At 45.4% G+C, this 27,887-nt stretch overlaps 2 protein-coding genes and 3 non-coding genes across 5 annotated transcripts; 2 read left to right on the plus strand and 3 right to left on the minus strand.

The window, feature by feature from the left end:
• Positions 1 to 5,043: 5,043 nt before the first annotated feature.
• LOC139224789 (heat shock protein beta-11-like) lies at positions 5,044 to 5,873 on the minus strand. The gene has a single exon (XM_070856107.1). The coding sequence runs from the start codon at positions 5,818 to 5,820 to the stop codon at positions 5,191 to 5,193; it is 630 nt and encodes a 209-aa protein (XP_070712208.1). The 5' UTR covers positions 5,821 to 5,873; the 3' UTR covers positions 5,044 to 5,190.
• A 3,092-nt stretch (positions 5,874 to 8,965) lies between these two features.
• trnaa-agc (transfer RNA alanine (anticodon AGC)) lies at positions 8,966 to 9,038 on the plus strand. Its single transcript has one exon. It is a non-coding gene; the product is annotated as a tRNA-Ala (tRNA).
• A 3,234-nt stretch (positions 9,039 to 12,272) lies between these two features.
• LOC139224792 (early growth response protein 1-like) lies at positions 12,273 to 15,178 on the plus strand. Its single transcript, XM_070856111.1, has 2 exons — positions 12,273 to 12,754; positions 13,101 to 15,178. The coding sequence occupies exons 1-2, from the start codon at positions 12,553 to 12,555 to the stop codon at positions 14,291 to 14,293; spliced, it is 1,395 nt and encodes a 464-aa protein (XP_070712212.1). The 5' UTR covers positions 12,273 to 12,552; the 3' UTR covers positions 14,294 to 15,178.
• A 1,257-nt stretch (positions 15,179 to 16,435) lies between these two features.
• Positions 16,436 to 16,508, minus strand: trnav-cac (transfer RNA valine (anticodon CAC)). The gene has a single exon. It is a non-coding gene; the product is annotated as a tRNA-Val (tRNA).
• A 6,163-nt stretch (positions 16,509 to 22,671) lies between these two features.
• On the minus strand, positions 22,672 to 22,743 carry trnad-guc (transfer RNA aspartic acid (anticodon GUC)). Its single transcript has one exon. It is a non-coding gene; the product is annotated as a tRNA-Asp (tRNA).
• Positions 22,744 to 27,887: the final 5,144 nt, after the last annotated feature.

Below are 27,887 nucleotides of genomic sequence, written 5' to 3' on the forward strand. Positions count from 1 at the left end.
ACAAGCTACGGTCTGATGAGGCCGTCGTCGCGCCGCAGCGCCAACCTGTAACGCCATCACCACGCCGACCGCACGGTGCTGCACCAAAACACCCCCACACTCTGAGCCCCACAGTAACACACACACTCTGACTGATGGAGCAGCAGCTCTAAAATCCCTGTTTTAGTGAATGGAGTCTGGTGTGTGTGTGCAGAGAGCCATAGAACGGCCGTTTGTGGATCCTAAAGGATCTCTCTCTGTAGGGATCCTTTCCATAAAGACACCAGATCTCTCATACGGTAGAGTGAATCTGCAGCAAGGATTTAAAGGGTCAGTTCACCCAAATTAAAGTAAATACTTGCCGTTTAGTTTTAGTCTAATTTCTTTGTGATAACAAAGTTAACGCTTTAGACACAATCGTTTTTTAAGTTTTCGTTTTAACCAGGAAGGTCAGAAGGACACTGAAGATCTGAGGGAGAGCTGATCACCTCCTGGATTAGAAGCTTTTAATGGGATTAATTCTTCTGGTCACGAATGTTGTCACGACCACTTCAGGGCGTCTTTGATGAGGACCGGGCAGCTCTCTGATTGGCCCTTTAATAACGATCATAATAATCTGATTAGAGCTCACCTATTGATCTCTCCTGATCTTGGTTCGTTGGCGTGTTTGGACCTTAGAAGCTGCTTCTGTTGAGTCATAACTGATCAATCAATGCTCTGATTTGGTGTCTGATAATGTGATGAATTGATCACAGCCAACGTCTCAAATAGAGATTTAGTTTTTCATCATGTGACTGAATATTGTGTGATAACGATCAATAATGTCAGATGTCAGGATCAATCATCTGTTTATTCATATCAGGAAATATTCACTTTGGTGTCTGATCAAAAACAAGAAGCTCAAACACACACACACACACCTGACCATGTGATGGTCATGTGACCTGTGCGTGGTGATGCGTTCAGGTTCGCTGTGGTTCTGTGGCAGCGTCCCGTCGGGCTTCACTGAGGGCAGGTAGCCACTGATGCTGTTGTTCACCTGAGTGTTCACACATTCCTGTCACACACCTGGAAAAACACGACACACACTCCTGATCGTTCGCTCACCTGTCTGTGTGTGTGTGTGTGTGTGTGTGTGTGTGTCTGACCCGGGGGGTCATGTGACGCCGCCTCGTCTGAAGCCGCTTTTATTTTGATCTTTTTTCTCCAGCGTTCGCTTCGACAAAAGAACAAAAACTGGATCGCAGGTCAGAAACATGTTTTGGCGTCACATTCCTGCTGAGCGGTTCAGACGGAGTTCCTTCCTCACCGGCGGCCATCTTGTTTAGTTTCTGTGAAAACCCACCTGCAGGGAGATAATCCGTCAAAGTCATCATGCGGCGATGCGTTCAAGGACACTCTAATGTCAGAGAGGGAACGGTCAGGAGTGACATTAGGGGCTCAAAATCAGACGACAATCAACAAGTAAACAGAAATCGATCGTGTTTGAAAAACTAAAGTGGTCACGACAGTCAGAGCTAAGGTGTCCGAATGTCCCTGAATGCACCAGCTGAAGGTGTCTGATCGATTATCATCTGATCAGACCTGATCTGTCGGAACATCAGCAGCCGGGTCACTTTGTAAAAGGTTGTTTTAGTGTCCGAGGGTCTAAAACTGTTTGTGATTGTTTCTGTTCAGTGTTTTTATCGTCACGACTCCCTGCCGGAAAGTCTTAAAGGGACAGTTCAACATTTTGAGGAAGGCAGCAGCCTTTTCTGGAGGGGGAAGTTCAGAATGATCTCAGTCTCTCACTTAAATGCTCCAGATTAAAAAGTCCAGATTAAAGGAGGGCTTTTAAACCTGGTCCCCAGCTTTACATATTTTGGGTTCAGAATGACTGTAAGGAACAAAAGGTTTCTGAACTGGCCCAGGAGATCACCTCAACTGTGACTAGTGTGGTTTTGTTTTGTTTTTTGAAGGGTTCAGATCCAACACTATTTGTGTAACAAAGCTGCCAGACTCCATTGACAGAAACAGTAATTTAACACAGGAGCTGCTGGTCTGCTGCTGCCTCCATCAGGGAGTTAGTTTGTGTTTTTATCTGACTTTGGTGTTTTAAAGGTCAGTTTGGATCCAACAGAATATTTATCTAACACACAATAAGACAAACACACTAAGTGATGAAGGCAGCAGCAGACCAGCCGCGCCTGTGTTAAATTACTGTTTTTGTCAATGGAGTCTGGTGTGTTTGAAGAAGGCAATATAACTGCTGTTATCCAGTTAAACCAAAAGGATCTCACAGGTGATTTTCTGTAGGGATCCTTTCCTTAATAAGACAGACCTGTAAGATCCCTTTTTGTTGAAACAGCCACCATGTCGCTCTCTTCTAACACACTCCACTGACGAACAGGGAGTTTAAGTCGTCACTTACTGGGTGGTTTTTCATTGCAAAGTTAAGATTTCTCTTTTGTAAGAGCGTTGGTGATCTTCTGACCTCAAAATTAAAATCCCATCAGCGTCAGCTTTGTTTAGTGCTGATTAGCAAATGCTAAATGAGCTTAAATAAGTGAATTTGTAAACATGGCTGCAGAGAGTTAGCATGTTTATGGTAGCATTGCAAGGCGTGTGTTAACTGGAGAGCTTTAGAGAACAGCTGTTATGCTAAGCTAGGCTAACCGCATCCTGACTGTGGACTTCTACTCAGCACACAGATGTGAGATTGTTATTCATACGAACTTCTCACTTTGAGAGAGGAAGAGAACAAGACCCTTTAGCCAGAATGTTGAACTACTCCTTTAAGGTGAGGCTAAAGATGGCTATGAGCTAACCTGTTAGCATCACATGCTATCAGCTAGAGACTGTCCAAACTTACATTGAAGACAGTAACACACACACACACACAGACACACACAGACAGACAGACACACACACACAGACAGACACACACAGACAGACAGACACACACACACACACAGACACACACAGACAGACACACACACACAGACACACACACAGACACACACTCACACACACACACACTCTCACACACACACACACTCACACACACACACACTCACACACACTCACACACAGACACACACACACACACTCTCACACACACACACACACACACACACACAGACGCACACTCACACACACACACACAGACACACACACACACACAGACGCACACACACACACTCACACACACACACACACACTCACACACACACACACACACTCACACACAGACACACACACACACTCTCACACACACACACACACACACACTCACACACAGACGCACACACACTCTCACACACACACACACACACAGACGCACACAGTGTCCCTGTAACACCTGTATCACATGACCACCCACCAGCTCCCCGCCCCTCTCCCTGATTGGTCGGTTCCTGTCTGTCCGGCGCTCCATCACCTGACTCGAGCCTTAACTGAACACATTCTTCTATTATTCTGTAAATCAAGACATTAAAGAGGAGAAAAAAGGAAAAGACTAAAGTGCGGAGCAGAGAAGGAAGCGTGTTCTGTAGCTGTTCGGTCTTTAGTCCCTCTGTTCATTATTTTCTGCTGTTTTTTCTTAATATTTCTAATCTGATGTCTGAGCGTGACGAGGAACTGGCGGTGAAAAAAATAAAGTACGCTTCGAGACGGTGAACGGAGGAGCAGTCGTGTACAAAGTTAGCGGAGAGACTCGGACATCTCTTGTCTTTTAGAAATGTTTTTTATTGTATGTGATTAAAAAAAGAACAATGACAACATGGCAATTTGAAAAGCAGTTTGTGAATAAATTAAGTTTATTGAGAATTATTTTACAAAGAAAGGGGAAAACTGGTGTCCTGTGTTTATTCTCATAATTCCCACCAAGTCTGGCAGAAACTAGTGTAACACTGACAGGCTCAGAGTGTTATTCTAAGTGTGTGACAGCATCATGGAAAGGATCCCTACAGAGAGAGACCTGGAAGATCCTTTTGGTTTAACCACAAACAGCACACACACCAGACTACATTCACTAAAACAGGGATTTTAGAGAACAGGACACAGGAGCTGCTGCTCTGCTGCTGCCTCCGTCAGTTAGTTCATGTTCTTGTGTAACTTGGTGTTTTGAAGGGTTTGTTCAGATCCAACATAATATGTGTTAAACACACACTCTCACAAACAAACAAACCGATCGAGGCGGCAGCAGCAGCAGACCAGCAGCTCCTGTGTTCTCTGAGCTAAAATCCCTGTTTTTGTCAATAGAGTCTGGTGTGTTTGAAGAGTGCCATAAAACGGCTGCTTAAACAAAAGGATGAATATTTTATGATGCTGTTAAAAGTTTGTTTACATCAGTAACAGGAAGATATTTATTTGTTGACATGTTTACTGCAGCTGGTTTAAAAGTATTTTATTAGAAAAAAACATGAAGTTGCAAGTAAAAAGTTGGTTGTTGCTGTTTTCAAGTTTTTATGTCAGAATGAAGTTGAAAATGACGGAAACGGGAAACAAAGGACAAATTTTAGCATGAAAGTAAAGATGCATCTTATTTTGGCAAAAGCCAAACTGTTCCAACTTGTTTTAGAATAAAGTCGCTTTTAGGAGAATAATCAAAATCAGCAAATAGTCGATTTCTTTCTATGTTCTACATCTGAGATGTTACATATTTATGAGCTGCAATAAAGTTAAATAGAAAGTAAGATAAACTTTTACTGAGCAGAGATACAGTAAGAAGAAATGTATAGAAAATAAAAGAAGTAATGAATAACAGATTATATATCGAACTAAAATCAGAATAAAATAAGATAATGTATACGAGAGAAAGTTCTGAAGATCATTTCTGAGAATGAAGTCAGAATAAATCTGTAAGAAAAAAGGTCTGTTATGACAAGAAGAGTCATAATATGACAATAAAGCCTCAGTTTATGTGAAAAAGACCAATAATCTTCTAATGATGAGCGATCGCGTCACCATTAATCATAATTATCAGCTGAATAACTTCAGTGCTCCTGCTGAACAGCAGAGTTCACTTTAAGTTCCATTTCCACCCAAAAACATAAGATTAAAAATCCAAAAGTTGTTGTTGAAATAGTTTAATAAGCAATAAAGAGAGAATATTTACGGCGGGAAGGTTTCGTCTGAAACATGAGACTAAAAAACAGAAGCAGACGAAAGAAATAAAGAGTTAATGGAGACAATAAAACTACAAAGATGGCCGAACAGAGAGGACTCTGTTCAGTTTTTCTCTGAGGAGGAGCTGCTCCCCTCTGCCGCCCCCCCGCTGGAGGAAGTGATGGCGGGGGCCGAGGTGAGGCTGATGGGGACCACCCTCTCCTTCCCATCATGCACCGCTCTCTCCCGCGGCGCCTGGATCTGCAGCCGGCCGCCCACCAGCGAGCAGGTGACGGTCTCGGGGTCGACGCCGTCCGGCAGGTCAAACTCCTGCCTGAACTCCTGACACCTGTAGGAGTACGAGCCCTTCTCGTCCTCCTTCTTCTTCTCCGTGCGGCCGCTCACCCTCAGCTTCCTCCCCACCTGTTTGACCGACAGCTCCTCCGGGGAGAACTCCGCGGTGTCCAGGCTGAGGCCGAAGCCGCCGTCGTCCCGGCTCAAATCCCGGAAGGCGACGGGCTTGAAGACGCCCGCGGAGGACGAGCTCCGGTCGATCTCCTCGAAGATCCTCTGGTGCAGCCGGTCCATGTGCTCCACGCTCTGCCGCAGCTCCAGCATGTGGCGGATCATCTCCCGCTCCACGTGGTAGAGCAGCGGCCGGCTCTCGGGCCACAGGCTGCGGACGGGCCAGTGCGGGTCCAGGAAAGGCCGCGTGAGGACGGGGGACGGCTGGAAGACGCTGGGACACAACATCCTGTCTGAGGCGGAGGAGGTCTGGGTTCAGAGCAGCAGCTTCAGTCTGGAGTCCAGTGGTCTGTCTGTCTGCTGTCCTTCCTCTCAGCTGTTTATATACACACACACACACCCCGACGGAAACTTCCAGCAATGTGTGTGTGTGTGTGTGTGAGAGAGTGTGTGTGTGCTCACAGTCTAAATGCAGCCTGGCTGGTATTCCTGCAGCCTGCTGTCACATACCGACACATCTCAGCTTTGTTCTATTTCTGCTGCAGGATTCATCATGATCTTTATAAAGCAGGTGAACACACACACACACACACACACACACACACACACACACACACACACACACACACACACACACACACACACACACACACACACACACACACACAGAGGACACGACTAGTTTGAAGACAAACAAATTTAATAGTACACTACCAGAAGCAGGAACGTGAAAGGGACCAGGGTAGGCAGGCTGGAGAGGCAGGGAGTAGGACCGGGACGGAGACCAGGGGGAGCTGACGGGAGAGGGAGACAAAAACCGGAGCAGAGACGAGGAGCAAGAATAATCACTGAATCGCTGAGTGAAGAGCCTGAAGTGCACCATAGCAAACGGACAATCTGGCAGTGAGGAAGTGAAAGGAGCTGGGTTAGATAGGCAGGGTAGGTGTGAGTGGCTGGTTGCTGATCTGAAACAGGTGTGTGATTATTGCAGGTGTGTGTGTGGAATGACCGTGAGTAACCTCCTCGACTCCGCCCCGGGTACAGACAGAGGGAGACAAACACACATGAGGGAAAAGTACAGGGAAAACAGGGGAAAATACAGGATCCTAACAGTCCTAACAGTCTTTCACCAGGTTGGGGTCTAAAATAAGGCGTCTGGGCACCCAGGATCGCCCTTCGGGGCCGTACCCCTCCCAGTCGACCAAGTACTGCAAACCCCTGCCTCGCCGTCGGACGTCCAGGAGGTGGCGAATCGTGTAAGCAGGGTGGTCATCAATGATCCGGGCGGGTGGCCAATCAGAGGCCTGCAGTCTGGTGACGTCGCATTGTCAGCTCGACTCAGCTCGCTGGGAACCAGAGGAGGAGGTACTAAAGTAGTACCCGGTACCAGGTACTAGGGCCGGTGGAAACGCTACCTAAAGCGTACCGAGTCGAGTCGAGTAGGGCCAAGTCGAGCCGGTGGAAACGCGGCATAAGTAGTGCTGAATGGAGGGCACAGTCAGTTCCTCCTCCTGGGAAGGAAACAGAGGGGGCTGATAGCCCAGAGAGGCCTCAAAAGGTGACAGTCCAGTGGCAGAGCTGATCAGGGAGTTGTGTGAATACTCCACCCATGGCAGGTAAGTACTCCAGGAGCTGGGGTTGGCTGCCACCACACAGCGTAAGGCAGATTCCAGGTCCTGGTTGGCCCTCTCGGTCTGTCCATTAGTCTGTGGGTGAAATTCAGAAGAGAGACTGACTGTTGCCCCAACCCCTTGCAAAAAACCCACCAAACCTGAGAAATGAATTGGGGTCCGCGGTCGGAGACGATGTCCAGAGGGATCCCGTGCAAACGAACAACATGGGTGGTAAGGAGGTCCGCAGTCTCTCTGGCAGATGGGAGCTTGGGCAGGGCTATAAAGTGAGCAGACTTAGAGTATGTATGACAGTATGACAGTGTGCTGCATGGAGGGAGGTAAACCGGTGACGAAATCCAAGGCGATGCGGGACCACGGCCGACCCGGAATTGGAAGGGGCCTGAGTAGACCGGCGGGTTGAGTGTGAGTGTTCTTACCCCTGGCACAGATGGTACAGGCCAACACATGATCCCTGGTGTCTTGGTCCACGGTGGGCCACCAAAAATGTCTCTTGACCAAGGATAAGGTCCTCTTAATGCCTGGGTGACACGCAAATTTGGAGGTGTGGACCCATCGCAATACTTGGGAACGAACAGAGTCTGGGACAAACAGACAGTTGGGAGGACCTCCCCCGGGATCTGGCTGCTGGGACTGGGCTTGTTGGACTGTTGTCTCAATGTCCCAAGTGACAGCGGCTTGGGTGGTCTCCTCAGAACAAAACTGGCGGGAAAGAGCGTCCGGTTTAACATTCCGCGACCCAGGTTGGTATGAGAGAGTGAAGTCCAAACGACTGAAGAATGATGCCCAGCGGGCTTGACGAGAGTTTAAGCGCTTGGCACTCTGAATATAGGACAAGTTCTTGTGGTCTGTCCACACCACAAATGGAAGTGAAGATCCCTCCAGCCTCCATTCCTCCAGGGCCAACTTCACTGCTAGCAATTCTCTGTTGCCTACATCGTAATTCGTAACACACACACACACACACACACACACGCACCAGAGGACGGTACAGTAACTCACCAAATGATGCCTTTCTAAGGACAGTTCTCATGTACACAGACTCAGTCATGAAACATGAACATCACACAGATGAAGTAGTGTTGAATCACAACCAAACGGAAACTATATTTTCAGTAGTTATTGTACTCATGTTGACCCAAGTCATCATCACCTAAACCCAACATAACTGCGACCTTCACCTGAAATGTTTCCCAGGAAGTTTTATTTTGAAAGCGTAACCAGACATTTCATATTAATTATTAACTTGACCACAGAATTACAATGGCGCTAAATATAACATCAAAAGCTTAAAAAGCATAAAATGACCACAGAAGATGTGAAGTTCATTTGGAATCCGACTGGAAGATCCTTTTGGTTTAGCCACAACACACACACCAGACTACATTCACAAAAACAGGGATTTTAGCTCACAGGACTCAGGAGCTGCTGGTCTGCTGCTGCCTGCATCAGTCAGTGTGTTTGTGTTATTGTGTGTTAAACAAATATTGTGTTGCATCTGAATGAACCCTTTAAAACACCAAAGTCTCACAGTAACACAAACACACTGAGGGATGGAGGCAGCAGCAGAGCAGCAGCTCCTGAGTAAAAGTAATGTTTTTGTCAGTGGAGTCTGGTGTGTCTAGAGAGGATCCATCAGGTCTGTCTCTGTGGGGATCGGTTATTTCCTCCCCGTGAAACAACCTGCTTCTCCTGCGCTCCCACTTCCTGCCGGTCAGCCAATCAGCTGCCGGCGGTCAGACACAGGTGACTGCGTCATAGTCAGCAGGTAAATATCGATAATGACTTCCTGCCAGTGAACCGGGGGATTAGCTCAAATGGTAGAGCGCTCGCTTAGCATGCGAGAGGTAGCGGGATCGATGCCCGCATCCTCCACTGAGCCTTTTAGTCAGAGGTCCTGATTATTGATTGGTGGCGCTTTAATACAGGAACTAAGCCAATAATCAATAATCAGTGATGATCTGTTATCACAGGCTAAAACTCCAGGGATCAATAATCAGGAGTTTTACTGTAGTAGTACTGTTACTTATATCACAGTACTTCTACTCTGTGGTGGTACTGCTTTATTATAGTGACTGGTACAAGTACTTAGAAAAACTTCATGTAGAAATACTTAGTATAGAAAAACTTCATGTAGAAATACTTAGTGTAGAAATATTTAATGTAGAAATACATCATGTAGAAATACTTCATGAAGAAATACTTCGTGTAGAAATACTTCGTGTAGAAATATTTAGTGTAGAAATACTTCATGTAGAAATACTTTGTGTAGAAATACTTCATGTAGAAATACTTTGTGTAGAAATACTTCATGTAGAAATACTTCATGTAGAAATACTTCATGTAGAAATACTTCATGTAGAAATACTTTGTGTAGAAATACTTCATGTAGAAATACTTCATGTAGAAATACTTAGTGTAGAAATACTTCATGTAGAAATACTTCATGTAGAAATATTTAGTGTAGAAATACTTCATGTAGAAATACTTCATGTAGAAATACATAGTGTAGAAATACTTAGTGTAGAAATACTTAGTGTAGAAATACTTCATGTAGAAATACATCATGTAGAAATACTTCATGTAGAAATACATCATGTAGAAATACATCATGTAGAAATACTTAGTGTAGAAATACTTCATGTAGAAATACTTCATGTAGAAATACTTTGTGTAGAAATACATAGTGTAGAAATACTTAGTGTAGAAATACTTTGTGTAGAAATACTTCGTGTAGAAATACTTTGTGTAGAAATACTTCATGTAGAAATACATCATGTAGAAATACTTCGTGTAGAAATACTTTGTGTAGAAATACTTCATGTAGAAATACATCATGTAGTGTGCAAATAGTTTAAATGACTCCATATCTGTCATCCAGCAGGGGGCGCTGCTTTATGTTATATTATGTTATGTTATGTTATATTATATTATGTTATATTATGTTATATCACATTATGTTGTTATATCATATTATGTTATGTTATGTTATGTTATATTATGTTATATCATATTATGTTGTTATATTATGTTATATTATATCATATTGTTATGTTATATTATATTATGTTGTTATATCATATTATGTTATGTTATGTTATGTTATATCATATTATGTTGTTATATCATATTATGTTATGTTATGTTATGTTATGTTATGTTATATTATATTATGTTATATTATATCATATTATGTTATGTTATATTATATTATGTTATGTTATATCATATTATGTTATGTTATATTATATTATGTTATATTATGTTATGTTATATTATATTATATTGTTGTGTTATGTTATATTATGTTGTATTATATTATGTTGTTTTATATTATGTTATATTATATTATATTATGTTATGTTATATTATGTTATGTTATGTTATGTTGTTATGTTATGTTATATTATATTATGTTATATCATATTATGTTATGTTATGTTATGTTATATTATATTATGTTATGTTATATTATATTATATCATATTATGTTATGTTATGTTATATTATATTATGTTATGTTATATTATGTTATGTTGTGTTATGTTATATTATGTTATGTTATATTATATCATGTTATATTATATTATGTTATGTTATATTATATCATGTTATATCATATTATGTTATGTTATGTTATGTTATATTATGTTATATTATGTTATGTTATATTATATCATGTTATATTATATTATGTTATATCATATCATGTTATGTTATATTATGTTATGTTATGTTATGTTATATTATGTTATATTATGTTATGTTATATTATATCATGTTATATTATATTATGTTATGTTATGTTATATTATATCATGTTATATTATATTATGTTATATTATATATTATGTTATATTATATTATATTGTTGTGTTATGTTATATTATGTTATGTTATATTATATTATGTTATATTATATTATGTTATATCATATTTTTTGTTATATCATATTATGTTATGTTATATTATGTTATATCATATCATGTTATGTTATATCATATTATGTTATGTTATATTATATTATGTTATGTTATATTATATTGTTGTGTTATGTTATATTATGTTGTATTATATTATGTTGTTATATTATGTTATATTATGTTATATTATATTGTTGTGTTATGTTATATTATGTTATATTATATTATATCATGTTATATTATATTATGTTATGTTATGTTATATCATATTATGTTATATTATATTGTTGTGTTATGTTATATTATGTTATGTTATATTATGTTATATTATATTATGTTATATTATATTATATTATGTTATATTATATTATGTTATATCATATTATGTTGTTATATCATATTATGTTATGTTATGTTATGTTATATTATGTTATATCATATTATGTTATATTATATTATATTATATTGTTGTGTTATATTCTGTTATATTATTTCATATTATAGTATATTATTGGTAATGATGATATTTTTACATAATCAATATTGTTACTTCATAGATTTATTGTAACTAATGTGACACTTTTACTTCACACAGAGAAACAAATAGAAAAGAAAACAAAATGTAATTGAACCAAAGAGAAGAGATAGCTTGCAGTACTTACAGTACTTTAACTACCTCTGCTCAGTACTTTAACTACCTCTGCTCAGTACTTTAACTACCTCTGGTACTTTAACTACCTCTGGTACTTTAACTACCTCTGCTCAGTACTTTAACTCCTGGCGGTGTGTTTTGCAGGAAAAACCCAAATAAGGTCAGCGGAAGTGATGACGCAGCTGGACGTGATCCATGTGACGTGAGCCGAAGGAACGCCTCCGAGCTGTGACGTGTCCCCGGGGCTTCCGGCCATGGCGGCTGGCCGCGCGCCCTCAGCGCCGTTTACCGGCCGACGGGCGCCCCCCCACCCCCGAGCCGGACCGAGTCCCGGACCAGACCGGATCCGCCACGCTCCAACAGCCGCAGCACGGAGAGCAGAAGCGGGCGCCGCGTGTCCGGACGCTGCCGGGCTGCAGGCTTCCCGCTCGGACCAAATATGGGCTTCCTCCGCGCCATATTTGGGAACGTACGTCACGCAGGAGTCTTTATAAAGCGGGAATCCTCATTGAGGGAACCGGACTGAAGCTCAAGTTCAGGTGGACACCGGCCGCACGTGGAAACACCCGCCGGAAGCACTTCTCATGTTGTTTACTGTCCCCGATGACCCCCCAAGACACCTGAGCCCCCTCCAGCATTGGCTTCCTCCGAGCGGCAGCGGCACAGTCAGCCCGGCCAGAGCGCCTCTTCTCCGGGTTCAGGAGCGGACACCGGCCCGGTCCCCCTGCAGCAACAGCCCGGCGCTCCGGAGCCCCGGGAGCCGCTGAGCTCCCCTTCCGCCGCCGCCGCCTCTCCCCTCCCGTCCTCCAGAGAGATGGCAGCGACCAAAGCGGAGCTGCTGCTCTCCGCCCTGCAGATCTCAGACCCTCTGGCCGGCTTCGTGCCGCCCCTCTCCCCGCTGGACGGCTACTCGAAGCTGGAGGAGCTGCACATGCTGCTGCAGAACGCCGCGGCCGGAGGCTCCCTGCTGGCGGAGGGAGCCGGGCTGCTGGGCGGGGAGCCCGGGGAGTACGGAGGTGAGCAGCGGGCAGTGCTGGGGGGCTGTAGGGTGCCCGGGGGGGGGGGCTGTTTGAACAAGTTCACATCAAAGCCTCCTAAATGTTTTACATTGTATATTATTTTATATTATTCTAAATGTTTGATAGTAACGTGAAATGTGTAGAAACAACAGATCAGCTGATCAATGAACCAGATATTGATTGTTGTAATTAAACAATTTATTTTAGTCATTTTGTCCTAAAATGAAGTTTGTTGAAAGAATCAGAGTTAAATGTGTCAGCTGACCCCCTGCAGCCAATCACATGAGAGCAGGGCTCAGGTGTGTTCAGCAGGTAACCAGGTGTCGTCTCTCTGCCCCCTCAGACCTCCTGTCCGACCTCCAGGACCTGCAGAGTCTCCCCCTCACCCCCCGCCTCCCCCCTCTGGCCTACAGCGGCCGCTTCACCTTTGAGCCGGCGGCGTCTGCTGGCCTGTGGGCGGAGCCTCTCCTCAGCCTCTTCACGGGGTTGGTCAGCATGGCGGCTCCTTCTGCGGCCTCCAGCCCCTCCTCATCGTCGGTGACGTCATCGGTGACGTCATCATCGCCGCCATCCCAGCTGAGCTGCGTCCAGGTCGGCTGCGGTGACGTCACCTCGGTCTTCTCCACGACGCCGACGTACACCACCGCCCCCGCCGGCGCCGACCTCCTCCTCACAGCCGTCGACTCCCAGGCGGCCCCCCAGGCCTTCCTGCCGCAGGGCCCCCCTCCCGCCTACCCCACGTCCGCCTCCGGGCCCGGCCTCCGGCCCCCGTCCCTGGCGGTGCCGATGCTCCCAGACTACCTCCTGCCGCAGGGGCCGCAGGGCGGCGAGCTCGACCCGTCCGCGGACCAGAAGCCCGTGCTGCCGCAGAGCCTGAACCCCCAGCGGCCCCCCCTCACGCCGCTCTCCGCCATCAAGGCCTTCTCCACCCAGATCCAGACGCAGCCTCAAAGCTCCGCCTCCATCCCCGCCTACGCGGCCCTCGCCAAGTCCGGCCGGATCCGGAAGTCCCCCGCGGGCCGGCAGTGCAAGACGCCGTCGCACGAGCGTCCGTACGCCTGCCCCGCCGACGGCTGCGACCGCCGCTTCTCCCGCTCCGACGAACTGACGCGTCACATGCGCGTGCACACGGGCCAGAAGCCGTTCCAGTGCCGCATCTGCATGCGCAGCTTCAGCCGCAGTGACCACCTGACCACGCACATCCGCACGCACACCGGCGAGAAGCCGTTCGCCTGCTCTGAGTGCGGACGCAAGTTCGCCCGCAGCGACGAGCGCAAGCGACACGCCAAGATCCACCAGAGGCAGCGGGACCGGAGGGCCGACAGGATCGGCAAACCCCCGGCCTACTCCCCCCCTCCCACTCCCCCCTCCTCCTCGTTGTCCTCCCTCAACGTGGCCGCCTCCCCCTGCCTCACCTCCCCCTCGTCCCTGTCGCAGGTCTTCACCTCCTCGCCGTCCCCCCACCTCTACTCCTCCTCCTGCTCCTCGTCGACGGCGCCCCCCCAGTCGGAGCTTCCCTCCCCCCACATCTGCTAACCCCCCCCGGACCGAAAGACCCCTGACCTCTTCATCGGACCGTCCTGGAGGTCAAAGGTCAGAGCGTCCCTCAGGTGAAACACGTCGTGTTTCTGTGACTTCCTGGTTCTGCCGGTTCACCTTGAGCCTCCTCGGCCACCGTAGACGCTCAGAACTCAGACCTCCGGCAGCGAAACGTCCCGAAGACCAAAGTCCTCAGAGAGACCTGCTTCAGATCCACCGACTGTAGAGTTTAGTGCATCTGAGTGTAAATACGAACACTTGAAAGTGTTAACGTGACGTTTACATGATGTTTACATGTTTACATGATGTTTACATGATGTTTACGTGATGTTTACATGTTTACGTGATGTTTACATGATGTTTACGTGATGTTTACATGTTTACATGATGTTTACATGATGTTTACGTGATGTTTACGTGATGTTTACATGTTGTTTACATGTTTACATGATGTTTACATGATGTTTCCGTGTAGTAAAGTGGACATAGTGTTTTACCTACTGTGTAGGTTCTGAGATGTTTGTATGTTTCTGTGCGTCTGATTTTCTACTGAACTTGTTTCCTCTTTAAAACGAAGAGAATAAAATGTCAGAATCCTGCAGCCCTTTACTTCCATGTATCTGTGAATCACATGGTCTTCGTCGGTCAGTAAGGGGACCTTGAGTGGGCTCCGTTGACTTTCAAACAAAAGCAGATTTTTAATTCAACAGCTAAATGAGGAGTTTTAAAGAAATGGATGAATGTTAAACGTTTCAGCAAAGAAGCCGATGAACAACTAAAGTCTGATTCAATGTTTGTATCTGGACTCGATGACTCTGCGTTTAAAAGAACAGAAGAAGAAGAACTGAGTTAAAATAATCAAATTAGAAACATGAAAACAGACTCTGCATTTAAGTGTGTGTGTGTGTGTGTGTGTGTGTGTGTGTGTGTGTGTGTGTGTGTGTGTGTGTGTGTCAGACAGCCAATAGGATCAGACTTCACTCTGCAGGAAATTCAGCTTGAGCCCAAATAAGGAGCGACGGACGTCCTGACGCCCAAATAAGGAAACAGAGTGTGTGTGATGTAATAACTGGTCAGTCCGGTCCGACCGGAGCACAGAGTCCTTTCACTTTCTCAATTAAGATGTTCAGAAGATACTTTTACCGCTGATACTGCAGTACTTTTACCGCTGATACTGCAGTACTTTTACCGCTGATACTGCAGTACTTTAACTACTGATACTGCAGTACTTTTACCGCTGATACTGCAGTACTTTTACCGCTGATACTGCAGTACTTTTACTGCTGATACTGCAGTAAACACATGTTCTATCAGATCATAAAAAGGTTGACAGTAACAGTGAAAACTTTAGACTAAAGGTTTGTTGTTTGGTGATTTAAAGTGACGGCATCAGTTAATGTGGTTTAAACAGGAATCAGCTGATCAGCTGGTGAACTCGTCTCCTCGGAGCCTCGTGACACTTGATGAGTGTCTTTGTTCTGTTTCCTCGTCCTGCTGCTCAGCTGTCGAGCGTCGCCGTCGTCTTCCTCCTGCAGCTGATTCTCATCGGCCTGTCTTCAAACTTGTTGTCTTTACTTCCCGTTGACTTCTTTTCCTTCTGGGTCCAGTTGAACCAGTAAAATGCAGATGTTTCACAGTTTGTCGCCACAAAATGCAAAACTGCTCATGTGGACTCAGTTTGATCAGAACCAGGCTTTTGATGTTTCTGTACCCTGATTCAACACCATGAACTCAGCAGGGCCCTGAAACATTAGAATGTTCTATTAAATGATCTTAAATTATGTTATTTATCAAGCAGACTTCTGTGGAGAGTCTTTAAAATGTTGTCGTTGGAATCATATGAATGAATTTTCACTGTTTTGACTGTAGATTCACTTTATTTCATCTTTGGTGTCAGTGGGTGAACATCCCATAATAACCCTCATAAGATGAGATAAGCGTTGGGGGACTGTGCAGCAGCAGAGAACCAGAACAACGGTGCCTGTATAAGTAGAACATAATAAAACAGAACAAAGAAGCTGACATCCTGCTGCAGACCAGCTGATCGGACAGGAAACCGTCTCTGGGCTGGTTTCAGGTTTTACTAAATCCACCTGGTGACAGGAGACTTTGTCCAGACACCAAAAACCACCAAAACAGTGTTTCCGCCCGGTTTCGAACCGGGGACCTTTCGCGTGTGAGGCGAACGTGATAACCACTACACTACGGAAACCTGCACGGACCACACGGGCAGCTGCCCTGCTCTTATTTTGAAGGCGTCTGAACCGGATGTGATCAGGAGACATTTTATTCACCGGAAGAGAGGAACAGAGTTCAAACCCCCCCGACGGGCAAAGAAAACACCCCATGTTCAGACCATGTTACTGCAGTGATCATGTTTCTGGACTAATGTGAAAATAATGAGACTGTTAGGATTTGTGTCAAATACTTTAGTGAAACAAAACAAACTGTAAATCTGTGTATATATAGATATAGATATATTATCTATCGATATAGATCTATAGATCTAAATATTATCTATATATCTAGATCTATAGATCTAGATATATAGATATAGATCTAAATATTATCTATAGATATAGATCTATAGATATAGATATATTATCTATAGATATAGATATAGATCTACATAGATATGTATATATAGATACACACACACACACACACACACACACACACACACACACACAGGGAGGAGCTGGTGTTCAGGGAGGAGATGGTGTTCAGGGGGGAGCTGGTGTTCTTCAACTTGGTCAGATGCTTCACATATGTGGAGCTGTGCTGGCAGGTGGTGGGATGGAGGAGGATGGAGGAGGATGGAGGAGGCTGGTGGGGGCAGCAGTCTGCAGAAGGTGCTTGTGGTCCAGGACCTGAAGAAGGCCTCCTGTCTTAATGGATCCAGTGCGAGAGGCCTAAAAAAAGAAGATGATGATTATTATCTTGTTGTGATGAGTCACACACTCTTGTTCCAGTGTGTCACTACGCCTGATGCAGTGTGGGGCAGTGTGATGCAGTGTGGGGCAGTGTGATGCAGTGTGATGCAGTGTGGGGCAGTGTGATGCAGTGTGGGGCAGTGTGATGCAGTGTGATGCAGTGTGGGGCAGTGTGGGGCAGTGTGATGCAGTGTGATGCAGTGTGGGGCAGTGTGAGGCAGTGTGGGGCAGTGTGATGCAGTGTGGGGCAGTGTGCGGCAGTGTGATGCAGTGTGGGGCAGTGTGCGGCAGTGTGATGCAGTGTGGGGCAGTGTGATGCAGTAAAGCAGTGGAGGTCATAAAACAGGTGTAGATTGAGCTGTGTGCTCATTTATCAGGATGCAGTTTGTGGTTCTGCTGAACTGTACAGGTGTACTGGCAGATGTTCCTATTATTTTGTCCTCCCTATCTATATCAGTGGGGGAGTGTGTGTGTGTCTGACAAACATTTCTGATGCAATAAAGAGATTGAATGCTCAAACAGTTTGAACACCAGTGAGCCTGGTGGTCATGTGATTCAGCACAATAATCACACATTTCAAACTGTGAAGTTATTTATTAATCATGACAAAGACTGTTTGCTTGTTACCAAGGTGACCAGGCCTGTCTGAAGCTCAGCAGGGGGGTCATTTGAATCACCTGCGTCCAATCACTGCGATTGGAGCGGCAGTGAGTGATTAATCTGGATCACCTGAGCGTCAGGACCCACTGCAGCAGCTGTGATGCTCTTCACGCTGGGGGGAGGACTGCTGCTGTGTCTTCTTCTTGTCCCAGTTTAAGACAACAGGACGACAGCCTGGCTCCACATGCTCCAGTCCAAACCTCCCCTGTGTCCCTGTTTGTTGCCTGCAGGACTGGGTCCTTCCCCGTCTCTGTTAGCATGCGTTCAGCTCGGTAACTAAAGAGGGTCAAAGGCAGCAGGCAGCTTCAGGTCCAGCAGCCTCTGGAAGTTCCAGCGCACCACTCCTGTCATGGCCTGGACAAGTTCACAGGACACCCGGTTGCCTGTCACCCACTGGGCTCGGTGACTGTGGAAGCCTTCCTGCTGAGAGGTGCCCCTCACAGGGATCCAGACAGGTACAGCAGCTCCCTCACCCTTTGTGTAGTTCAGCTGCAAGGTGCCACCGTACCTGTAGAGGATCCCCTCCCCCACCACAGGGTCGCTCAGGCAGCCTCTGAGGATGTGAACCCGTTGGATCCTCCACACTTTCAGCATTGATGCCTTGAAGAGGAGAACATGCTTGGTGTCCTCAGCCAGGTAGAAACGATGTAGGACGTCTTCAACCCTCTGCAGCAGCTCTCTGGGCTGCGGCACCTTCGTCCTGCAGTGTCTCTGATGTGCTGCTTGGTGGGATTAGCAGGAGAGATACCACAGAAGGTGTTCGCATCCTTCAGCTCCTGGAGGTCCGTCTGGTCCACAACAAGGAACGCTGCAGAGAGGAACTGGCAGAAGGAGCTGTACAGAGGGTGATGCTCTGAGACTCACTGCAGTGAAACAAGTCTAACTTACTGGTTCTGTCTCTGTTAAACTTGGTTCCTGAGGCGCTGCTGGTGGACAGGTTTCCAGAGGTCACCTCTGCCACGACGGACTCTGTGGTCCTCCAGTAGTCCCACGAGAGGTGCTCCTGAGCCCCAGAGTCCAGGACCATGAAGGCAGAACAGCCGTCCCTAAAACATTAAAGATTCAAAATGTATGTTCCACAGCTGGAGAACATCTTCCAATTTTTGTACTAAATTAGTCTCATTATTTACTGTATGAAACTATTGACTGTGTGTTTGTCTATTTGAATGTTTAGTTATTTATTTGCACTACTACTAAAAACGGTCAGATTAAACTAAACTGTGCCAATGAAGTAAAAACAGCTCATCCTAGTCAATAAAGTCCATAAATACAAATCACCTGCTCTGATTTTCTACCTGTTTGCCTTCTCACACAAACCTGAATCCCTCATATACTGAGGTCCCGCCTAAACGGCCTCTGATTGGTCTAAACCTACGGTAAGCGTGTTGCGTCATTTCCTGTTTGTAAGAGCTTCCGTGTGCTGTTGATCAGCGTCTGTGATTTCAGCTTTAAATCTGCTTTATGCTTCATTGTCACATCTAATCACCTGTTTGTACATTTAACCCTGGACTAGCACTGTTAGCTCTCTCCTCCTTTTAGCGGTTGTGCCGCTATTTCTGCAGTTTAATAGCTTTATCCTGTCAGCTAGCTAGCAGCTAACTAGCTAACAGTGCTGCCTGTAATAAATGCAGTTTGTTAGCTGTGCTGGAGGCTCAGTGAGCTGAGGCGCGGCTCCGCACCGTGTTAAACCGGTAGCCGCAGCAGTTAGCCTTCCCCCGGTAGCCGCAGCAGTTAGCCTTCCCCCGGTAGCCGGAGCAGTTAGCCTTCCCCCGGTAGCCGCAGCAGTTAGCCTTCCCCCGGTAGCCGCAGCAGTTAGCCTTCCCCCGGTAGCCGGAGCAGTTAGCCTTCCCCCGGTAGCCGCAGCAGTTAGCCTTCCCCCGGTAGCCGCGGCAGTTAGCCTTCCCCCGGTAGCCGGAGCAGTTAGCCTTCCCCCGGTAGCCGCGGCAGTTAGCCTTCCCCCGGTAGCCGCGGCAGTTAGCCTTCCCCCGGCAGCCGCGGCAGTTAGCCTTCCCCCGGCAGCCGCGGCAGTTAGCCTTCCCCCGGCAGCCGCGGCAGTTAGCCTTCCCCCGGCAGCCGCGGCAGTTAGCCTTCCCCCGGTAGCCGCGGCAGTTAGCCTTCCCCCGGTAGCCGGAGCAGTTAGCCTTCCCCCGGTAGCTGGAGCGGGCCTACCTAGCCTAGCTTCTTACCCCCCGGCAGCTCCAGGGTTCCTGTCTCTGAGCTGCTCTCCAGTCGCACCTGAAGCTGCTGGCTGAGGAGGAACGTAGATTTAGTGAGATTTTAACTCATGTGGCTGAAATGGCGCCGTTCAGAGGTCAGTGAAGTTAATGTGGAGTCAGTTTGTAATGAAAGTCAGTGATCAGTGATCAGTGAAGGAGCTGCAGTGCTGCTATCATCTCTGTCCTTCACTGCTTCACACATGTTGAGCATCAGTAGAACAGGTGTGCTGCTGGAGGCACCCGGTCGCTTCACTGCTCCTCCACCAGCAGGTAACTGTCGGCTGACGCAGGTGGATGTTACCATGGAGACTGCTGCTGGAACATCTTCCTGTTTTTAACACACTTCACTCCTGAGCTGGAGGCAGCTCCTCCATCAGCTCTGCCCCTCTGACCTTCCTCCCTGGTCCTGACATCATCACCCTCTGATGTCTCGGGTGGAGCAGCTTCCCCCTAAAGTCCACGACCTCTGGGGTGAAAACAGTCTCTGCTGGTCCCTGAAGGTCTCATCAGTCTCCGTCAGTCTCCTCTTCCACCTTCCTCAGCAGCTGGATGGTGTCATTAACATCTTTCTCCAGGAGCCACCTGGATGTTTTGCCCCCCATGTTCTCCCCCATCACCTCCAGCTGGTCTGACCTGCCTCAGCTGGTCTGGTCTGACCTGCCTCAGCTGGTCTGGTCTGACCCCCCCAGCTGGTCTGACCCGCCTCAGCTGGTCTGGTCTGACCCCCTCAGCTGGTCTGGTCAAAGATCAAACAGAACTGTTGATGCTAACCTTCCTCTAGTAGCTTTAGCTAGTTCACCGTTAAATAACAGACTGAGTTAGAACCTGTAGACGTAGTTTTATACATTAGATATTGTTTATTGATCCCTCAGTGGTGTCGTGTGTTTGTTTTTTTCGATGAAGGACAGGCAACTTCTCTCATTTAAGGTGTTTTATTTTCTGTGTGAATAAGTATTGATCTTGATCAAGGACTCAGTCTGAGCTCTGAACACCAGTCAGCAGGCTGTTAGTCTGCAGCCAACAGGTCAGAGTGAGCCCTGAAACACGTATGCAGTAACAGTATATACATTCCAGCAAGAATACAATTATTTTTGATTGGTTGACTAGGTGGGGAGTAGCCGTGGATTTATGCTTGGCCCTCCCTTCGTTGGTGCACAGGCTGGTCCCAGCCTCTTGGCATCACCACCTTCGTCCAGCAGCCGCACCTGTAAACAAAGTATCCTCCCTGGTGACCTTTCCTTATCATGTGTGTGCTTCTTACAATGGAGTCTTTCTGAGAGCATCCTCCCCTGCAGCCATCTCATCCTGCTGTTACAATGACGGCCTCCCACCAGCCTCGTCCCTGGAGCTCCCAGTACTGGGTGTGAGATGTAGTTTATGGGGTGTGTAGTAGTGCATGTAAGCGTGCTTGTGCTTTCTTGCCATAAACGTCCCACCTGATCGTCATGTGTCTGACCCTTCAGAACCTGGGGCCAGTGCTTGTTCCCCTCTTTAGCAACTTTGGGGTATGGCTCTTCCCTGTGGCGGTGCATTGCATTAATATGTCTCTCCCTGCAGGATAAAACAGTGCATACATTGTCAGTAAGAACTGAGCTTCCAGTGTTAGCAACACAAATGGGTCTAATGGTTGATTATATAGTGTTATTAGTTCACTCACAGGTCACTTAGTTAGTTCAAATAAAGGTGATACAGTTTATTATTAATATAATGTTAGTCATACAGTTATTAGTGCTAATTAAAATCCAGTGTTCTGTAATTAGTTTTACATAGAGTGTTGTTAGTACAAATGTAAGGCCCACAGTATTGTATATTTGTATAAGTAGTGATTAAAAGTAGTATTAAAGTTCCCCTCAGTGGGGACAGTTTGCTGTTACAGCAGCTCCAGAGGACAGACAAAAGCACACAGTTAACATCACTGAACCAGGAGACATGAAGAAGACTTCCGTTTGATAAGTTTAACCAATCAGACACCATCAGATGATCAGCTCTTCCTCGCTGGTGTCCAAAACGGGGAAACAGCGCCGCCAAAATCCCGCTTGTGGCCAAAAATATATTACATCCGTAGTGATAAGAGCTGCCATAGAGAATGAATGTGATGATGTTCCCATTCATTCTCTATGGCAGCTCTTATCACTACGGATGTAATATATTTTTGGCCACAAGCGGGATTTTGGCGGCGCTGTTTCCCCGTTTTTGTGGATAAAAATGAGCAGCAGTTAGATCAGGACTTTAACTTTTCTTACTTAAAGAACATTTTGTGTTCAAAATGTCTTCATTAGTACTTTGATAATGATGTAACATTGACATATGTGCATTTATTTATATCGCATTCTTGTCCTCCAGCGTTCCTCTTATTTATCTGACTGTGTTTTGTATTGCTTTATTGTGTTTTACTTCTACATATTGGAGAGCAACACACAGTAAAGGCACTCTGACCGTGGCACTGAAAGGCTTAAAGGAATGAGCAGGACAATACAGAGCAGAGCTTTTATTGTTAGAACGTGACAAACTGAGGCGAGAACTATTTTTCAACTGTTCGGAAAAGAAAGATAAATAAAAAAAAGGTCTCCCCGTCGGGGAATCGAACCCCGGTCTTCCGCGTGACAGGCGGAGATACTGTCCACTATACTAACGAGGAAGGATACTTCCTGTCATGTGACCAGACCAGCTGACTTTACGCACAGTGGCGTCAGCGCAGCGTGACAGCTTATTAAGTTACGTAATGACGTTGAGGCCAAACAAAATGACACCTGCTAAAGGTAAAACTCACCTGAGGTCTTACAGTTTTTCTAAATATGATTAAAGGAGAACTGCAGTAGTTGAATCTGGGTCCTATTCACACATTCTGGAGCCTAAATGATTAAATATGTGTGAACAGTAAAATCCCTGTTTTAGTGAATGTAGTCTGGTGTGTGTGCAGAGAGCGATATAACGGCCGTTAACTCGCCCTCATCTTTAGTTCTTCAAGAAAGACCCCCAGAGCCCGTTCGTCGTCAGTTCTTTATTGGCCGGCGGCCTCAGTTTTATCATTTTAAATACATGTTTTTTCTTCATCTAGATGTGTTTCACGACCTCCTGCTCACACACAGACAAAATGGCCGACGTGAAACATAAAGTCATCAACCAAACATCATGTAAACAGTTCAGGGTTCAGAACACAAAATACAACATTAATAATAATAATAATAATAATAATAATTGACTTTAACATTTACAGCAGGTTTTGAAACTTAGTCTGATGCATGCACGGTCAAAATATTCTGTTCTGAAAGCAGAGCGGCAGGAAGTGTGTTTTATAGCCTGCATGAGAGTGAAATGTAATATTTAGGCAGCGGAGATGTTGAATCAGTGGCGTTTGATCCCTTCACAGTTTTGTTGAACCACAGAGTGATTCTTCCTTCTCAGTTTGCTTCATTTAAACAAGTTTTAGAAGTTAAAGGAACTGTTTCTCCCCCCTGGTCCTCTGTGTCCACATCCTGGTGTCTGAGTGACTGGTAGGAAGTAAAAGTGTTGGAAACGTGATCCTTTGGGACAACTGCACCTGATCACAGTAGGTCCACTAAAAGAGCTTGTTTGATCCACTGACAGGCTCAGAGTGTTATTCTAAGTGTGTGACAGCATCATGGAAAGGATCCCTACAGAGAGAGACCTGGAAGATCCTTTTGGTTTAACCACAAACAGCACACACACCAGACTACATTCACTAAAACAGGGATTTTAGAGAACAGGACACAGGAGCTGCTGCTCTGCTGCTGCCTCCATCAGTCAGTGTGTTTGTGTTATTGTGTGACTTTGGTCTTTTTAACAGTTTAGTTTGAATCAAAAACAATATTTGTATAACACAACAAACTGATTGAGTAGACCAACAGCTCCTGTGTCCTGTTCTCTAAAATCCCTGTTTTAGTGAATGTAGTCTGGTGTGTGTGCTGTTTGTGGTTAAACCAAAAGGATCTTCCAGGTCTCTCTCTGTAGGGATCCTTTCCATGATGCTGTCACACACTTAGAATAACACTCTGAGCCTGTCAGTGGATCAAACAAGCTCTTTTAGTGGACCTACTGTGATCAGGTGCAGTTGTCCCAAAGGATCACGTTGCAGCCATTGCAGCCCGTTTGGGCTTTTACTACTTTTACTACCTACCAGTCACTCACACACCAGGAGAGGATAGAGAGGATCATGGGTAGAAACAGGGTAGTGACCCTTTAATAATCTGGGCTCATCTTAAAACAAGCAAACTGTATATTTGGCATTAACCAAACTTCAGTTTTGTTTCTCATTAAAATGAAATAACTGGTGGCAGTGCCTGGAATTCACACCCTCAAAAATATGAAACTCACAACAAGCAGCTGTGTTACAGACCCAATAAACACACAGTTAACCGACCAGGAGGACAAAGTGCATCTGAAAGCTAAAAGAAAACGTAGAAAGGTTTCACACAAACACCCTCCGACAGGCCAAGAGTGCGACTGCATAGATGAAATGTTCTGAAATGCAATGACATCAATTATTTAAGTGTTTGTCTGCTGAATGAACAATAAAGTTTTAATACAAACACGGAACTGAAATCATTCCAAAAACAACAGTGGGGCCATTTTGATGGAGACGAGCTCTGATTCGATCAGCTGCACACCGACCTGTCCTCCTTCTGCGTGCCGCCATGCTAGCAGCTCTGTGACGCTGTAGGCTACTTCAGCTACATGCTAACATCACAACGCTAACATGTTTAGCGTGTGTCACGTTCACCCAACCCTCATGGGACAGCGTGGAAACAGCATGTTTTTAAAGGACAGTTCATGTGTCATGTTTGTACATTTCACACTTTTCACCTGCCATTTGGCGCCGTTTGTCTCGCCAAAGCGTCACAGCTACACGTGCTAACGCTAGTCAGAACTAACATGTCTGTGTGTTGGATTATGAAAAGATGGTTTGGGTTAAAATAAGTACGTTAGTTACATCACGCATGCGACATAAGTTATCTAAACTTTTGGACGCGAGCGTGAACATCCTCTGTCGCTTCGTTCGTAGTTTTTGCATAAAGCGACGTCTCGGCCTGTAGAGACCAAATGATGCGAAATGATTCGCTTAAAGAAAAATGCGTAGACGCGACATGCAAACTGTCTTTACAAACACATGCTATTCGCACGCCGCCTGGTGAGGCGCTAACAGTCACTTCATCCTGCTGACACGTTTAAGTCCGAGTGAAGTTAACCAGCTACCTTCTGTCAGGTATATCAGGTATATCAGGTATATCTGGTCTGCAAATCACTTCCTGTTTCTCCCTCTGACAAACCGAAAGGGAGAAACATCTATTTCCCACCTGTTTGCTGTAATGACGGCGCCCCCTGGTGTTCTGCACATTTGACGGACTAATATTAGCTGTTGGGCTTCATAGACGGAGACCTTCTCTAGAAGCTCTGTTCATGTAGGAATCAGCTGTTTCAGACCCACATGACCTGCGAGGAGCTTCACTCTCGCCCTCTAATCCCGGCTCGCCATCTTTGTTTGCATGCAAATGACCCAGCTGGCTCGAGACGACGCTGCTAACAGTTCACGATTTTTACATCAACGGGACAAAAGCTGAATTCGTGCCATGCGGATAATTTCTCTGTCTATCAGAGATGCTCTTTCTCCTGCTGCTACACTTTGGAGAAAACCTCTATTACACATGCGCCTGTAATCATAAAACAAGGGATTTTACCCATGAGGCCGTTTTTTACTGCGACAATACTGAAAATACAACAGATGTGTGAGCAGACTGCAGTTTTAGTTCTTCAAACATTTGAAAAAAGAAGAAATTCTGGCCAAAGCTGTCAATTTAAATCAGCCAATGAAATGATCTAATGGATTAAATTAAATGGAAAACAATGGGCACACTGTTAGCATCAACGCTGTCCAAAACTAGCAAAGTCTTAACTGTCTAAAAAAAGGATTTCAATGGTAAACAGCATGCTAACATTATTTAGCATCTATGGGAAGGCTTCGGTAGATGGATAATGATATTAATCTGGGACTACTACTGTAGATTACTGTACTATACTATGTACTACTGTACTATACTTCGTGTAGTCTTGGTTAGCATTATTAGCTGCTACTAGCTAGTGAGTCATAAAAGCTAGCTCAACATGTGGTGTTGTGGATATTTGAGAAAAGTAATTTTACTGGTTTCTAGCGCTCAATAAGCCACCGACAGTAGAGCTGTGAAGGGCTGAGATTAGCTGAAGAAGGAAGTTCTGAGTTTACCAGTACAACTAATTTGGCTAATGCTAGCGAGAGAGTGAGAGGAACGTAGAAAATGAGACACTAAGTTGTCAAATGTTGAACAGAAGCAATTTCTCTTGTGTTATTCAAACGAAGACGAACTGTTCTACAATTTAAAAATACTCATTCACTTTCATGGCTGTACATTAAATAAGAAGCTAGAACCAGTAGGTAGTTTAGCTTAGCTTAGCTTAGCTTAGCTTAACTTAGTGTAGGAATGGACGAAGTTTCAGTCCACCTTGATTTATTTTGCATAATTGTTTTAGTAAAGATTAAACACACAAGACACGTTAATCTGAGAGCTTTGGACAGAGCTAGGCTAGCTGTTCAGCCTTACTTCCAGTCTTTATGCTAAGCTAAGCTAATTTTCTCCTAGCTCAGACCTCAGACCTCAAACGTGTGTGTGTATATATATATATGAAAGGTAAATATATTTTGTGGTTGCTAAAACATAATTTAAATCTAAAAGACAAAACAATCTGAAATGACTATGTGAAGGGAGCTCAGCTACGTTAGCTGCCGGCAGTCTACCAACTTCTGAGGAGACGCTGATCATCCAGGAAGGAATCTGATGTTTGCACAAATAGTGTTAGTGAATAAAAGTGTTCTGCCTCATACACTGAGTGACAGAATCACATTAGAGACCTGCAGATCACTGCTTTAATATACTGTATGTACACTAGAGCTGTAAAAAAGATCATGGGGGGGGGGGGGGGGGGGGGGGGGGTGACAATGTGGGTACAAAACTTTTGTTTAACATCTGTTTGCTGGAGTGACCCGTTGGATCACTGCTCACAGGATACGAGTCGAGTCCTCCACAGGCAGTTTGTCCTCAAATAAATTCATGTTTTCAGTCTGTTGGCAGAGATACCAGCCCCCCCCAGTGTTTCATGTTTTAAAGGGTCACTCCACTGTTTCTACCCATGATCCTCTCTGTCCACATCCTGGTGTGTGAGTGACTGGTAGGTAGTAAAAGTGTTGGAACTGGTCCAGTAGATCACCTCAGCAACGTGATCCTTTGGGACAACTGCACCTGATCACAGTAGGTCCACTAAAAGAGCTTGTTTGATCCACTGACAGGCTCAGAGTGTTATTCTAAGTGTGTGACAGCATCATGGAAAGGATCCCTACAGAGAGAGACCTGGAAGATCCTTTTGGTTTAACCACAAACAGCACACACACCAGACTACATTCACTAAAACAGGGATTTTAGAGAACAGGACACAGGAGCTGCTGCTCTGCTGCTGCCTCCATGGCCACTGCTGGAGCTCCTTCCTCTTAATCCCCCCCCCCCCCCTTGTACACACCCCTGTGCTCATCCTCCAGTCCACCATCCACACCCACTGTGCTGTCTGTCAGCCAATCAGCGGCCAGCATGCTCATTCAGATACACACCTGAAGCTGGTTTGCTCATCATCTCTCGGTACTTATTCCGGTCAGTTTGCCTTGGTTTCTTTGCCAGACTGTAGTTTGTGCTCCCACCTGCTTTGTATGTGTTGCCTTCTGGATTTTTGACTGTACTTTAC

The sequence above is a fragment of the Pempheris klunzingeri genome, unplaced genomic scaffold (genome assembly GCF_042242105.1).
Source record: "Pempheris klunzingeri isolate RE-2024b unplaced genomic scaffold, fPemKlu1.hap1 Scaffold_57, whole genome shotgun sequence".
Classification (NCBI taxonomy): Eukaryota; Metazoa; Chordata; class Actinopteri; order Acropomatiformes; family Pempheridae; genus Pempheris; species Pempheris klunzingeri.